This window comes from Canis lupus, chromosome 8, assembly GCF_003254725.2.
Source record: "Canis lupus dingo isolate Sandy chromosome 8, ASM325472v2, whole genome shotgun sequence".
In the NCBI taxonomy this organism is placed as follows: domain Eukaryota; kingdom Metazoa; phylum Chordata; class Mammalia; order Carnivora; family Canidae; genus Canis; species Canis lupus.
The window spans coordinates 26,342,365-26,355,311 of record NC_064250.1 but is presented as its reverse complement, the minus strand read 5'-3'; the positions used below and the strand labels follow the sequence as shown (position 1 = coordinate 26,355,311).

Below are 12,947 nucleotides of genomic sequence, written 5' to 3'. Positions count from 1 at the left end.
CCTTGAGATGGGCCTTGCTTGATTTGATCTTGTGGAAATGGGGAAAAGGTGGTGGTAACAGTGTTGAACAAAGACACAGCCAAGGGAAAGAATGAACTCTGGAGGAAAAGATGAGCAGTTGGTTCATTTTGTGTGTAGAGGAAGGCTCATGAGAAGGAATGGCAAGGGATGGGTTTGGAAAGGCAAGTGGGAGCCAGATCATGGGAGCCTTGGATGATATTCTTGGTAGTTGGGATTCTAGTTTCTTGGTATAAGGAGCCTTAGAATACCAGGGAGCTTCAATCACAGCTGGATTTTGTGAGCACTTCTCTACCAGCAGATTTGGGGAAGAGTTATGAATGTGAGAGAACACTTAGGGGATTCTAGTGTTAGTCCTGACAGAAGTGACAGCTGAGGGAGAAGGAAGTGGCAAGGGTTATAGATGGGACCACACTGGAGCAGTGGGAGCCATCATTCATGGTGACTGAGTGGATATGAAGGAGATGGGAGAGCATGAAGACTAATGGATGATTATGGTTTTGAGTCTGAGTGAGGAGGACAGTAGAATAATATGTTAACAAAAAGGAAATGTTTGGGCAGCCCTGGTGGCTCAGTGGTTTAGCGCCGCCTTCAGCCCAGGGTGTGATCACGGAGACCCAGGATCGAGTCCCACGTTGGGCTCCCTGTATGGAGCCTGCTTCTCTCTTTGCCTGTGTCTCTGCCTCTCTCTCTCTGTGTCTCTCATTAATAATTAAATAAAAATCTTTTAAAAAAATCTGTTTATTTGAGAGAGAGAGAGAGAACATGGAGGGAGGAGCAGGAGGAGGGAGACAAGTAGACTCTGTGCTGAAGGCAGAGCCTGACTTAGGGCTTGATCTCACAACTCTGAGCTGAAATCAAGAGTCACACGTGCTTGATGGACTGAGCCACCCAGGTGCCCCTTAAAAATAAATTACATTTTAAAGTCTATTATATTATTTTGGGTGTGTCACTTAACCCTTCTGAGCCTCATTTAAAATTTTTTTTTGCCTCATTTATTCTTCTCTATGAAATAAAAGGGTTGAATTTTAGTCCATTCACATTTTTATTACAGTTATCTCCCTGAAAGCAGATCTGATTTTATTATTATTCTACTTCAATATCTGCTTTCCATTGCCTGGAAGATAAATTTCCTGGCTTGGCATACAAAGTCTATATTGTCAGGGCTCTTTTACTGGAGATTACAGAAATTCAGACTGACTAAAACAGAGACATTTATTGGTTTGTGGAAAGGTCTAGGAGTCCACCAGTTTCAAGCATGGCTGGTTCCAGGATATCACAAGTCATGAGGCTTCTTCCTCTTTCCATCTCCTAGCAATTTTTAAAAATTGATTTTACTCTCAAACAAGTTCTCTTTATGAGATGACAGAGGCCCCTGTAGCCTCAACAGCACCTGGAAAGAGAATTCCACTCTTCCAGTGCTCCTAGCAACAGCCTCTTAGCAGCTCTTAGCTTGGGGCACTTGCTCAACCCTGAACCATTCACTGGTTAAGGTTGTAATACTTTGATTCACTTAGCCTTAGTGGTCTTCTATAGAAGGGGGAAAGGACAACAGCCCTGCCTAAACTATAGACCACAGTGAGACGAGGGAGATGGTTCCCCAAACAGAGGCTCCAGCTAATCTCTTACTTTGTATAACATTCTGCTTTGTACACCTCATGAGCCAACTATACTAAACTTCCCATCACTTCCCAAATACTCTTACTCTCATAACTCTCTTGTGACACATCTCTCCCTCTCCCTGAAAAGTCTTGTCTCAGTCTCTTTTGGTTTCTTACTAGCAAAGTCTTATTTATTGTGTTTAGGATCTCATTAAATACCCCCTTATCTCTGGGGTGCTTTGTTGTATGGTGGCCCTTGACTTTTGTCTCTCATAAACCCCTGTGCTCTGAGGATGATACTTGGTTTGTAGTCTTCATATCCTCAACCGAGACTGCACTGCTGTCAGCTACACAAGAGCTTTCTCTTTAAAAAAATTCTTTTAAATATTTTTTTTATTTTCAGAATTACATTTTTGCCTAGAATTTATATATTTGTATATTAAGATATGTCGGCTTTCAAATTTGTTGAGAATAGGCAATAGTAACATTAGTTTAAAGGTGTTTTGTCAGAGTACTTCAATGAATTTTTAAATTTTATTGTAATGAATTTTAGTTTAAGATGTCTGATTCAGTAATTCATGTGACTCTTTCTTTTTTTTTTTTATAGAGGACCCACAGACATGAATTATTTACTCCTCCAGTAATAGGTTCTCACCCTGATGAAACCGGAAGCAAATTCCAGGTTAGAACATAGGTTAATGTTAATGTTAATAACTAGGTTAAGTTATTTAGGGGGTGTAAGAATACAAGTTAAATATTTATTGCTTAATTCTAATTTATTGAAATTTAAGTGAAAATGAATCACTGAAAGCTGTTTAACTGGCTAATTGACCTGTTCATGCTCCCTGTTGATAAAGTTGATGCCCTGTGTCCTGGGTCCTGTAAATCTCTAAAAGAGATTCCATCTGAGATCCCTGGGTGGCTCAGTGGTTTGGTGCCTGCCTTGGGCCCAGGGTGTGATCCTGGAGACCCGGGATCAAGTCCCACATCAGGCTCCCTGCGTGGAGCCTGCTTCTCCCTTTGCCTGTGTCTTTGCCTCTCTCTCTCTGTCTCATGAATAAATAAATAAAATCTTTTTTTAAAAAAAGAGAGATTCCATCTTTGGGACAGGCCCTGAGACTATGGTAGCCCCCTGACAGTTTCTGGCCATCAACACAGATCTCTAGTCCTCTTGGTCTATTTGCTGGGTATGACATTGGCTTTCTGATCAGCTATCAGAAAGGCAGTGTCCTCCCCTCACTCACACTCCAAAATCCTAGTCCTTGTTCCAGGCCTCCTCTAGTGACCACCACACACTTACTCAGCTAAAGTGTGCTCTGTCCACTGAAGTAAAAAGTTTATTGAGGCACTAAGGAAAACATTTACAGGATAAATGAGACAGCACAGACAGGCCACAGGGTTGTTGGGGCCTGGGGAAGAGGTGAGAAGAATGTTTTCTGTCACCTGTACTCCTTCCACTTTTATATTCTTATACCCTTTGTTCACTTTTGTTCACACAATGCACCTAGTCACTATCAGCCTGTCTGTGGCTTTGTTCTTCTCAGCATACACAGCCCCGCTGGGGGACGTCTTCTGCTACTTCTAGACCCTGCCATTTCTCTGAGGTTCCATACAGGTTCAGAAGAGGCCTAGCCTCTTGTAAGGTTACATTCTCTGCCGCAGAAGATGAGAAGTCATGATGATGAGTAGTCTGGTAAATACTAAAACAGTAACACTGTTGGGTGGTAGCACCATAATGAGAAAACATTTATAGTTTCTGCTTTTAATTTTTATTAGAGAAGATTGGCATTCTATTTCCTGACCAAAGACCATCTATATGTTTTCTTATGTATATTAGGTTTCCTATGGCAACTCAGATGCGCACAGAAGCATTCTTTCTCCTCTCTTTTTTTGCCAGACTTTAGTAACTTTAAGACTTATCTATGTAATTTATGTTCTTTTCAATCTTTCCAAGCTGTTTTAATTCTGTATTCCTGTTGGTAACTTTACCTATTTAAACTGCTATGTATGGTACCTACATGGTAATTTCCCTTTATTGACTGCAAAAATTGTGTCCTCAGGAATACTTGTTACAGCTTTGTATTCCTGCTTTGCTTACTTATTTAATGTAAATTATTCATTTGTTTAATGTAAATTGCAATATTTTTCCCAGTCTATAAGTTGTCCTTTTATTCTCTCTTTTAAAAGATTTATTTTGGGATGCCTGGGTGGCTCAGCGGTTGAGCGTCTGCCTTTGGCTCAGGGCATGATCCTGGAGTCCCGGGATCAAGTCCCACATCGGCCTTCCTGCATGGAGCCTACTTCTTCCTCTGCCTGTGTCTCTGTCTCTCTCTGTGCGTCTCTCATGAATAAATAGGTAAAGTCTTAAAACTAAAAAAGGAAAGATTTATTTATTTATTTTAGAGTGAGAGTTGGTGGGGCAGAGGAAGAGAATCCCAAGCAGACTCCATGCTTAGTGTGGAGCCAGATATGGGGCTCGATCCCACAACCCCTGAGATGAGGACCTGAGCTGAAACCAAGAATTGAATGATTAACTGACTACACCATCCAGGCACCCCAGTTGTCCTTTTATTCTCTCAATAAGAAGAGAACCTAAGTCATAATTTTGTTAAAAGTCCAACTTAATTTTTTGCTTTTATGGATCATATTTTTGGTTTTGTTTCTAAGAAATCTGTTTAACCCAGTTTTTAGGATACAGGTGTTGCATATCTTTTGTTTTCTTCAGATTTATCCCTAATTATTTCATTTTTTAAAATTATTTTACATGTACATTGTACTACCCCTTTTGATGTTAGGTTCATGTTTTTTAAGAGGAAATCTAATATCAAATGTTAGTGATTACTATGGGTTGATGCAATTATATATGACTTTATTTTATATTAAAAATTTTTATAGTAAACAGGCATTATTTGTAATAAGAAACATAAGATGGTATAGATAAAAAAGTTTCACTTGGTAATTACTATAAAAATGAAGAATTATATGCCTTTTTATTTAGCAGTTCTGTTTCTGGAATTTGTAGAAATTTGTCCAACAGTTCTACCCATGCAGTGGGCCAAGAGAGGTGCAAGAAATATTAAGCACTGGTTTTACTATCAGAAAACTGGGAGCAACTTAAGTGTCCTTTAATAGGAATTTGGTAAAATAAATTATTGTATATATATATATATATATATACACATATATTTATATATATATATAAAAAAAATAGGTAATCTCCATTCATTGAAAAGAATGAAGTATATCTATTCATAGTTAAATGGAATGATTTCTAAGACATTAAATTTTAAAAATTAAGTTGTATAATAATACAATAATATGGCTTAATCTTTGCAAATACAACAAAAACTGTATGATTATAAATTATATATGTGTGTATTAACATATACTGACCAAATAAATAAAATTTATATTCTTTTTTGTATTTTAAAGGTAAATGCACTTATCATTATTCAGAACACAGCAGTCACTCTCTGTCCATGGGGAATATGTTCCAAGACCCCCAGTGGATGCCTCAAACCACAGATAGTACCAAAACCTGTATGTGTCATGTTTTTTCCTACACATACATACCTGCGATAAAGCTTAATTTATAAATTAGTCACAGTAAGAGAGTCACAACAGTAATTAGTAATAAAATAGAACAATTATTTACAATAAACTGTAATAAAAATTATGTGAATGTAGTCTCTGTCAAAATATCTTAATATATTGTGCTCACCCTTCTTATGATGAACTGAGATGATAAAATGCCTTCGTGATGCGATGAAGTGAGGTGAATGATGTAAACATTATGATATAACTTTAGACTACTGTTGACCTTCTGACGATTCCTCAGGAGGACTGTCTGTTTCTGGGCTGCGGTTGACAGGATTACTGAAATCATGAAACATGAACTGTGGATAAGGGGGAACCTGCTGTAATATGGTATGAGACTATAGTCATTGCTAAGAGCCTGAGTTAGTACTTTAGCTTCTTATAGGATAAATTACATTTCCTGAGTTCGATTTGATTTTCTACTATAAAGTAGAAAATTCACACTCAAAATTTACTTATTCATAAAAAGATTAGTTTCTTCAAAAAATGTGTTTTCAGTCTTTAAGAATTTATTTTATCTTATTTTAAGCTTAAAACAATAGAAACCCTCCTGGGCAGTACAGCCAAAATTGGAGATGTGATTGTTCTTGGAATGATAACCCAGTTAAAAGAGGTAAGTTAAACTTAATAAGCTTCAGACTGTTGTTTTCAGCCTTCAGACTGATGAAATGGCAGTTACTCTAGCAATCCTGCAGAGGATCCAGGGCCATGTTCTCCAGGGAAGGCTCCTGCCTCAATTGGCAAGTAACTTTTGCCTCTGCATTCAGTTTCCTGAGGAGATGTTGGGAAGGAGTGTTTCATACAGGCCACCAGTCTGCATGGCCTGAAATTAGCCCAGTGGTGTCTGGTTGAACTGAGAGTTCTGAGGTTCTGAACCAGCAAGTCTGCAGACCACATCCTGCTCTGTCAGAGACACTGAAGACTCTTGAGGCGGAGGCACCTGGTGAGGCCCTGTGGCAGTCCATGAGCATCTGTCTTGCCATCTTTTCATTTGCAGTAGTCATTCTCTGTGTACCGATAAAGAGTCTCAGTCTTAATCAAGTGATTCATCTGAGGCGACCAGACTAGCAAATGGAAAGGCCTGGACTAGGAATTCCTCGTTTAAAAAAAAACCCACTGTAATATACTATATTCTGTTGTCAGAGTTGTATTTTAATGATTTCGTTCTAGTATTCATTTTTACACAAATACAGACTGACTTCTTTTCACTTTTTTTAGGGAAAATTTTTTCTGGAAGATCCTACAGGCACAGTACAACTGGATCTTAGTAAAGCTATATCCTTCATTTTTATTTTTTTAAATCTATGTTGCATGAGTTGGGGATATTGATTATATATCATTCTCAAGTTAACCTATTTGGGTTCCCCTTGTAACTTACATATGATGATGATGATGTAGGAATCAAGACATAATCGTAGCCAGAGACAAAAAAAAAACTTAATTCTCCCTTCTTTAGAGAAGCCAAAGAAATCACTGAGGAAGTCTAGAGCATGCTAAGAATAATCTATACTGTCATTATTACTAAGCTACATCTTAGAATCAGACATGGGACATTAAACCTAAAATTTTTTAAGCCATGATCTCTTCAGTTTCAAGTGTGAAGTCTTTGAATGTATTATTTAGAAGGGCTTTGGGCTTAGAATGTCTGTTGACTTTATCACCACCTCAAGTATAGAAATATTTTCCTCAGCTGCTGTGTACCAGTTCCATAGTGGCTTATACACAGAGTCATGCTTTGTTTTAGCAGAAGGTAAGTTAGTATACTTTTTTCCTGTCCTCATCATTCTACAATAAAACTGTTTTTACATTGGTTAAAATATATGAGCTTGACATAATTTGAGAACATTGCTTATAAGAACATACTTTTGACAACATTAAATGGGCCTGGAGTTTCTTTTTGGGGTGAATAAAATATTCTGAAATAAGTGGTGATGGTTGTACAACTTGTGAATATACTAAAACCCACTGAATTACATACTTTATAAAGTGTAAAGCATAAGGATACGTGAATTATAGCTTAATAAAGTTGAAAAAAACCCTAGATTTTACATAGGATCATAAAATGAAACATTTTCTAATCTCTGTACCTTATCTCTCCCTGACTCTAACATGCATCATGAAATTGAGAAGTGAAAAGTTTTACTTTGGAATCTATTTCTATTTCATGACTTTTTGTAGATAAAACTGAGATTCTTTTTGGATCTAAAGCTTTTACGTTGGTCGGTGGGAGTGGCAGCTTCTGTGTTAGTTGACAGGGGATGAGACAATAATTTAGCTTTCTACTTTGTGTTCCACAGTTTCTTTTCTTTCAAACAAGAAGAATTGGACAAATGAAAGTGATTTGTTAACTTCTCTTTTTCAGGTTGGTTTGAAGATCGGGTGTTTCACGTCAATGCCTTCGGATTTCCGCCCACGGAACCCTCAAGCACTACTAGGTATAAAATGTTTGACTGCAGCTCTATGGGAATCTTGTAATACTGGCATTAATGAATGCAAGATAGGATGTCATATCTTGGTTATTATAAGGCCTCAGGCTTTGTGCACAATGCAAAGAGTAATAGTGAGTTAGAAGACTGGGCTGTGTATGCCACTGAAAGCACATTTACCTTGGCTTTTTATGGGAAAGATTGTAGTCTTCCTCTATCAGTTATCTATGATTGGAAGTTCACCTGAGGTAAGAGATAGGAAAACACTTAGAGGAATATAATTTTCATGTTAATTTAAAGCCTTTTTTTTGTTTTCTACTAATGATTAAAAGTTATAGGAGGCAGATTATAAAGCTCTTTAATATAAGCAAAAGCATCAACTATTAGAGTTATTCCAAAAGGACCTTTTCTGAGAGGAGAGAGGTTCCTGTCACTCAGTTATTCGAGCAGAGGCTAAATAATGGTGTAAAAGTTGTAGCTGCTGGCTTGTGGGTTAGATATAATTTATAGACCCTTCTTTTTTTCCCTTGGAAGTATTAAAACACAGTTTGTTCCCAATGTTTAAAAACTAGGAGATTTCTCATAATACAAGTCTAGATTTCTGAGTTCCCTTAAACAACCAGATCTGGCAACAGGGCACCTGAATTCTTACTCACCTGGCTACCACTCTGCCGCAGGGACTGGCTGCTTGGGGCAGGGCAGGGGCATGCACCCTCGCTCCTTATCTACGAGGCCTCTGCTGGTTGCTGCCTAAGGTGGTTGCTGTGTTTGCCATGTCTGGGGGAATGAAGGTTGCCTTCTAATCTTAAGCTTCTATTTATGATGACAGTGAAGATTTCAAGAATTTTAAGGATTAAGATTTGAGTTCGAGTGTACCTATATAAACGCAGGGTGGAAAGGCCATGTTTGCTGGCAGGGAGTGACTGGAAGGGCAGCTTCTCTTCCTGTTGGGAGCAGTCCACGGGAAAGTGCTGGTTATGCTCAGGAGAGCACAAGACCTCATCAAGCCAGCTCACTTTTAAGTGAGTGCATTTAGTGCCAGTTTGTGGCTTTTTACAACACAGGTTTTCTTTGGAATTTATTTAAAGAAAGATTGCTGTTGTTTGGGCATTTTATTTTCATATATGCTTCAAAATTACTACTCTAGAATGAGAGGTAAAATCAAGGAAGCTGGCCATGAGTATTACCATTCTGTGTCAGCCTCATGCAGAGCCACCAGATGAGGGGGTTGATAGAAGGCAGAGCAGGAGTAGTGCAAGAAGCTCAGGCACTGGCTCTCTGACACTTGCCCCTGCTAACTGGCCACAGGCAAATCACTTAACACTCCTGAACCTGGTTTTCTCTTTTGTAAAATAAAGAAAATAGAATCAACCAAGATGAAGTTTCTTTTAGGATTTAAGACTATAACCTGAGATGCGTTTATATATGTACATATGTTACTTAGGAACCACATGTATATCCATCCATCCATCCATCCATCCATCCATCCATCCAAGGAGAGAGTTTCTTTTAAGCATGAATGCACAGATCTGTATCTTTTTTTTTTTAATATTAAAAAGGGATGCATACTTTGCTTGTAACCTCCAAATTTTCACAATCCTGGGATGTAGATTAGTCTCTGTAGACCTCTTTAATCCCTTAGAATAAATTTCTAGAAGTGGAATCGTTCCATTAAATGGTTAGTACATTTTTTGGGCTGTTTTTCTTTTCTAATTTTAGCTTTTATTTATTTATTTTACAGAGAGAGCACACAAGCAGGCAGAGGGGAAGGGAGAAGAAGCAGACTTTCTGCTGAGTAGGGAGCCCAGTGTGGGGCTTGATCTCAGGACCCTGGGATTATGACTTGAGCCGAAGGCAGATGCTCAACTGCTGAGCCACCCAGGTGTCCCTTTTTTTAGTTTAAAAGTCTCTTTTATTAGATATTGTTTAAATCAAATACCCATTTCTCCAACTTTCAACTACATAGAAAATTGTGATTTTTTTTAAAAGATTTATTTATTTATTCATGAGAGAGAGATGCAGAGAGGCAGAAGGAACCTGTTGCAGGATTCGATCTAGTACCCTCCAGGATCACACCCTCAGCTGAAAGCATACGCTTAACCACTGAGCCACCCACATTCCTGATCCATTTGAATATTTGCTTTAGTCATTTTTAAAAGACACAGATATAGCCTGTTAAGTATGTACTATTTTTGTATTTCTTTTTTTTAGGACACTTAAATAAACTTGTTTGCTTTTTACGTGCTACAAATAGTGTATTTTCATGGTACTATGTATACCGAGGGGGAAAATAACCTCATTAGATAGAAAGAAGCTAAATTTGAAAAATTATTAGAAAAATATTTCCAACAAGGGGCACCTGGCTGGCTTGGTCAGTGGAGCATGTGATTCTTGATCTGTAGAGACTGCTTAAACATAAAATCTTTAAGAAAAGAAAAGAGAGGGACGCCTGGGTGGCTCAGTGGTTGAGCATCTGCCTTTGGCTCAGGGAGTGATCCTGGGTCTGGGGATCGAGTCCCACATCGGGCCTCCTTGCATGGGGCCTGCTTCTCCCTCTGCCTGTGTCTCTGCCTCTCTCTGTGTCTCTCATGAATAAATAAATAAAATCTTAAAAAAAAAAAGAAAAGAAAAGAGAAAGAAAAACATCTCCAATTAGGATAGAAACTAATATTATGTCATAATTATCTAGAGCATACTATGGAAATGTGAACTTTTTTGGAGGGCCTTCTAATACATCTGTGAAGACTTCTGCAAAACTAAAACAACTAGAAGAGGAGAATAAAGATGCCATGTTTGTGTTTATATCTGATGTTTGGTTAGACCAAGGAGAAGTGTTGAGAAAACTTCACACCATGTTTTCTGGTGGGTGCCATTCTTTTCTACTCTTTTGAACTCAGTACAAGGGATCAGGTCTTAAAACTAAATTGTTAAAAAATGTATCATTTTGAGTAGTCCCTTTTCTTTCTTTTTCTTTTTTTTTTTTTTTTGAGTAGTCTATTTTCTTGTAAATGTTTTTTTAGCAGTGAAATATTTTAAATGAGTCCATCTTAAAGACTTAATTAAATTTTTACATTTGAAAAATGACTGTGTGTATATCTGTGTGTGTATGTGTGTGTATTCATAAGAAATAAGAATTAGTCCTAAGTAGAGTATAAGAATAGATAAGATCTTGGGTTTTGGAGTCTGAAATTGCAGCCTGAGACCTTGGGCAGGTTACTTAATCTCTCAGTTTATTGGGATTTTATGAAAATCAAGCCATTGAAGGGCCTAGTTTATAATAAATGCTCAATGAATGGGGAGCATTGCTACTATTATTTAAAAATAATAGTTATTAAAATGAGTTGTTATTAAACTAGCAAGTTTTTATTATTAAAAATTCATGGTTAGGCTCAGTTGGTGGAGCATGCAACTCTTAATCTCAGGGTCCTGAGTTCAAGCTCCAATGTTGGACCTAGGACTTACTTAAAAAACCCTCATAGTTAAAGGGCTTTTAATCTGATATCTAGACTCAAAAGGTGGTATTCATTTTATTCTCTTATTTTTAGGTTATTCACCAGCACCTCCAACCTGCTTTATTATGTGTGGTAATTTTTCATCTGCACCATATGGAAAAAGTCAGATTCAAGCTTTGAAAGGTATTGAAGGTCTATTAAATAATTGTTTTTACATTTATATAAACTAAACTGATAAGAAATGATCTATAATATTTTAATTTCGTTCAAAAGATGTGGGTGGTATCTATTCAAATACAATTTGATTTTTGGTTGTATTATATGCAAATTAAATTGTGTATCTTTTTAAAATTTTAGATTCCTTAAAAACTTTGGCAGACATAATATGTGAATATCCAAATATCCACCAAAGGTAATGATTTCTATTGCTATATATATATTTTTTAAATATTTTATTTATTTATTTAACAGAGAGAAAGAGCATAAGAAGGGGGAATGGCAGGGAGAGGGAGAAGCAGGAGGGCTCCATCCCAGGACCCTGGGATCATGACCTGAGCCAAAGGCAGACGCTTAACTGACTGAGCCACTGAGGTGCCCCAACTACTGCTGTATTTTTAACAGTTTTTTTTAAATAAAAAATAAGTTGTAAGTTTATTATCCATGATTATTAATAAATAAATGGAAAAAATTTTGAGAAAATTAGTATGCTAAGAGATAAAATTATCCTCACATCATGATAATGTATGTTACACTGTACTAGAGATTCATGGTGAAAATATTAAAAGGAAGAGCAATACTTTCAACTATATTTTGAATTTTTGGTGACATTACTCTTAAGTATCTAGAGCTGCACTTTGCAACATGATACTCACTGGCCATATGTGTCTCTTTAAATTTAAAGTTAAATTGTTTAAAGTTAAATATAATTTAAAATTCACTCACACTAGTTCAAGCACCCAGTAATTGAACAGTGCAGATACAGACATTTCCATCACTGTAGAAAGGGCTGTTGGACTATATTAATCTGGAGATTTGTAGTAATTAATTTATTAAAATGCACAAAATTTAAAACAATATTTAAAATTCACTAAAGGCAGTAACTTGCTTTTAATCTATTGGATAGTGTTGCAATAATTTTTTTTTTAATGAATTATGTTAAATTTTGCTACAGTAGTCGTTTTGTATTTATACCTGGACCAGAGGATCCTGGATTTGGTTCCATCTTACCAAGGTAAATTTTGTTTAGATTTTTCTAACAGTAAAAAAAATTTTATATGATTATAAAATATATTCTGTACTACATAAATTGTTTTTTTTAGGCCACCAATTGCTGAAAGCATCACTAATGAATTCAGACAAAGAGTACCATTTTCAGTTTTTACTACTAATCCTTGCAGGTAATATTACCATTTTGTATTACACTTTTTTCCCTTTTATTTCAAAATTAACTTGATTCTGAAACTGTATCTGAACTTTGATGATTGTGAGATAAATATAAAGAGAAAATTTCTATTTTAGGTTTCTTAAAACTTTAGAAATATTTTAACACTATTTAATTCACTAATAATGAATTGAGAAGCTGAAAACCAGGTGGAGATTTAAAAATTGAGAATCATTACACATCCTTTAAGAAAAGTTGCAATGGAAAAGTGAAAAGATGATGCATTTACTGCATGTGCTGCTCACTGTCATCATAGGCTGTACACTAGTCCTTGGTTCTCCTCTCTTTTGTGCCCATATTCACTCCTTGGTGACCTATCCACTCCCAAGGCTTTCAGTACCATCTGTGTATTGCCTGTCAGCTCCCAACCTGTTCTGTACCTTTCCTTGTCAGAGTTCATGCCACCTTTATC

At 36.7% G+C, this 12,947-nt stretch overlaps 1 protein-coding gene across 10 annotated transcripts in view; it reads left to right on the top strand.

Annotated features, from left to right (window-relative positions):
• POLE2 (DNA polymerase epsilon 2, accessory subunit) overlaps positions 1-12,947 on the top strand; it is a 41,555-nt gene that overhangs the window by 20,050 nt on the left and 8,558 nt on the right. For 5 of the 10 annotated variants that reach the window (XM_025443271.3, XM_049113142.1, XM_025443266.3 and 2 more), the window contains 11 exons: positions 2,227-2,301; positions 5,052-5,159; positions 5,746-5,829; positions 6,435-6,491; positions 6,918-6,966; positions 7,579-7,651; positions 10,332-10,504; positions 11,188-11,277; positions 11,452-11,506; positions 12,266-12,325; positions 12,414-12,491. In XM_025443271.3, coding sequence (XP_025299056.1) covers positions 2,227-2,301; positions 5,052-5,159; positions 5,746-5,829; positions 6,435-6,491; positions 6,918-6,966; positions 7,579-7,651; positions 10,332-10,504; positions 11,188-11,277; positions 11,452-11,506; positions 12,266-12,325; positions 12,414-12,491 — 902 coding nt within the window. The remainder of the gene's footprint in view (positions 1-2,226; positions 2,302-5,051; positions 5,160-5,745; positions 5,830-6,434; positions 6,492-6,917; positions 6,967-7,578; positions 7,652-10,331; positions 10,505-11,187; positions 11,278-11,451; positions 11,507-12,265; positions 12,326-12,413; positions 12,492-12,947) is intronic. The other 5 variants (XM_025443268.3, XM_035720117.2, XM_035720114.2 and 2 more) reach the window with 4 other exon arrangements.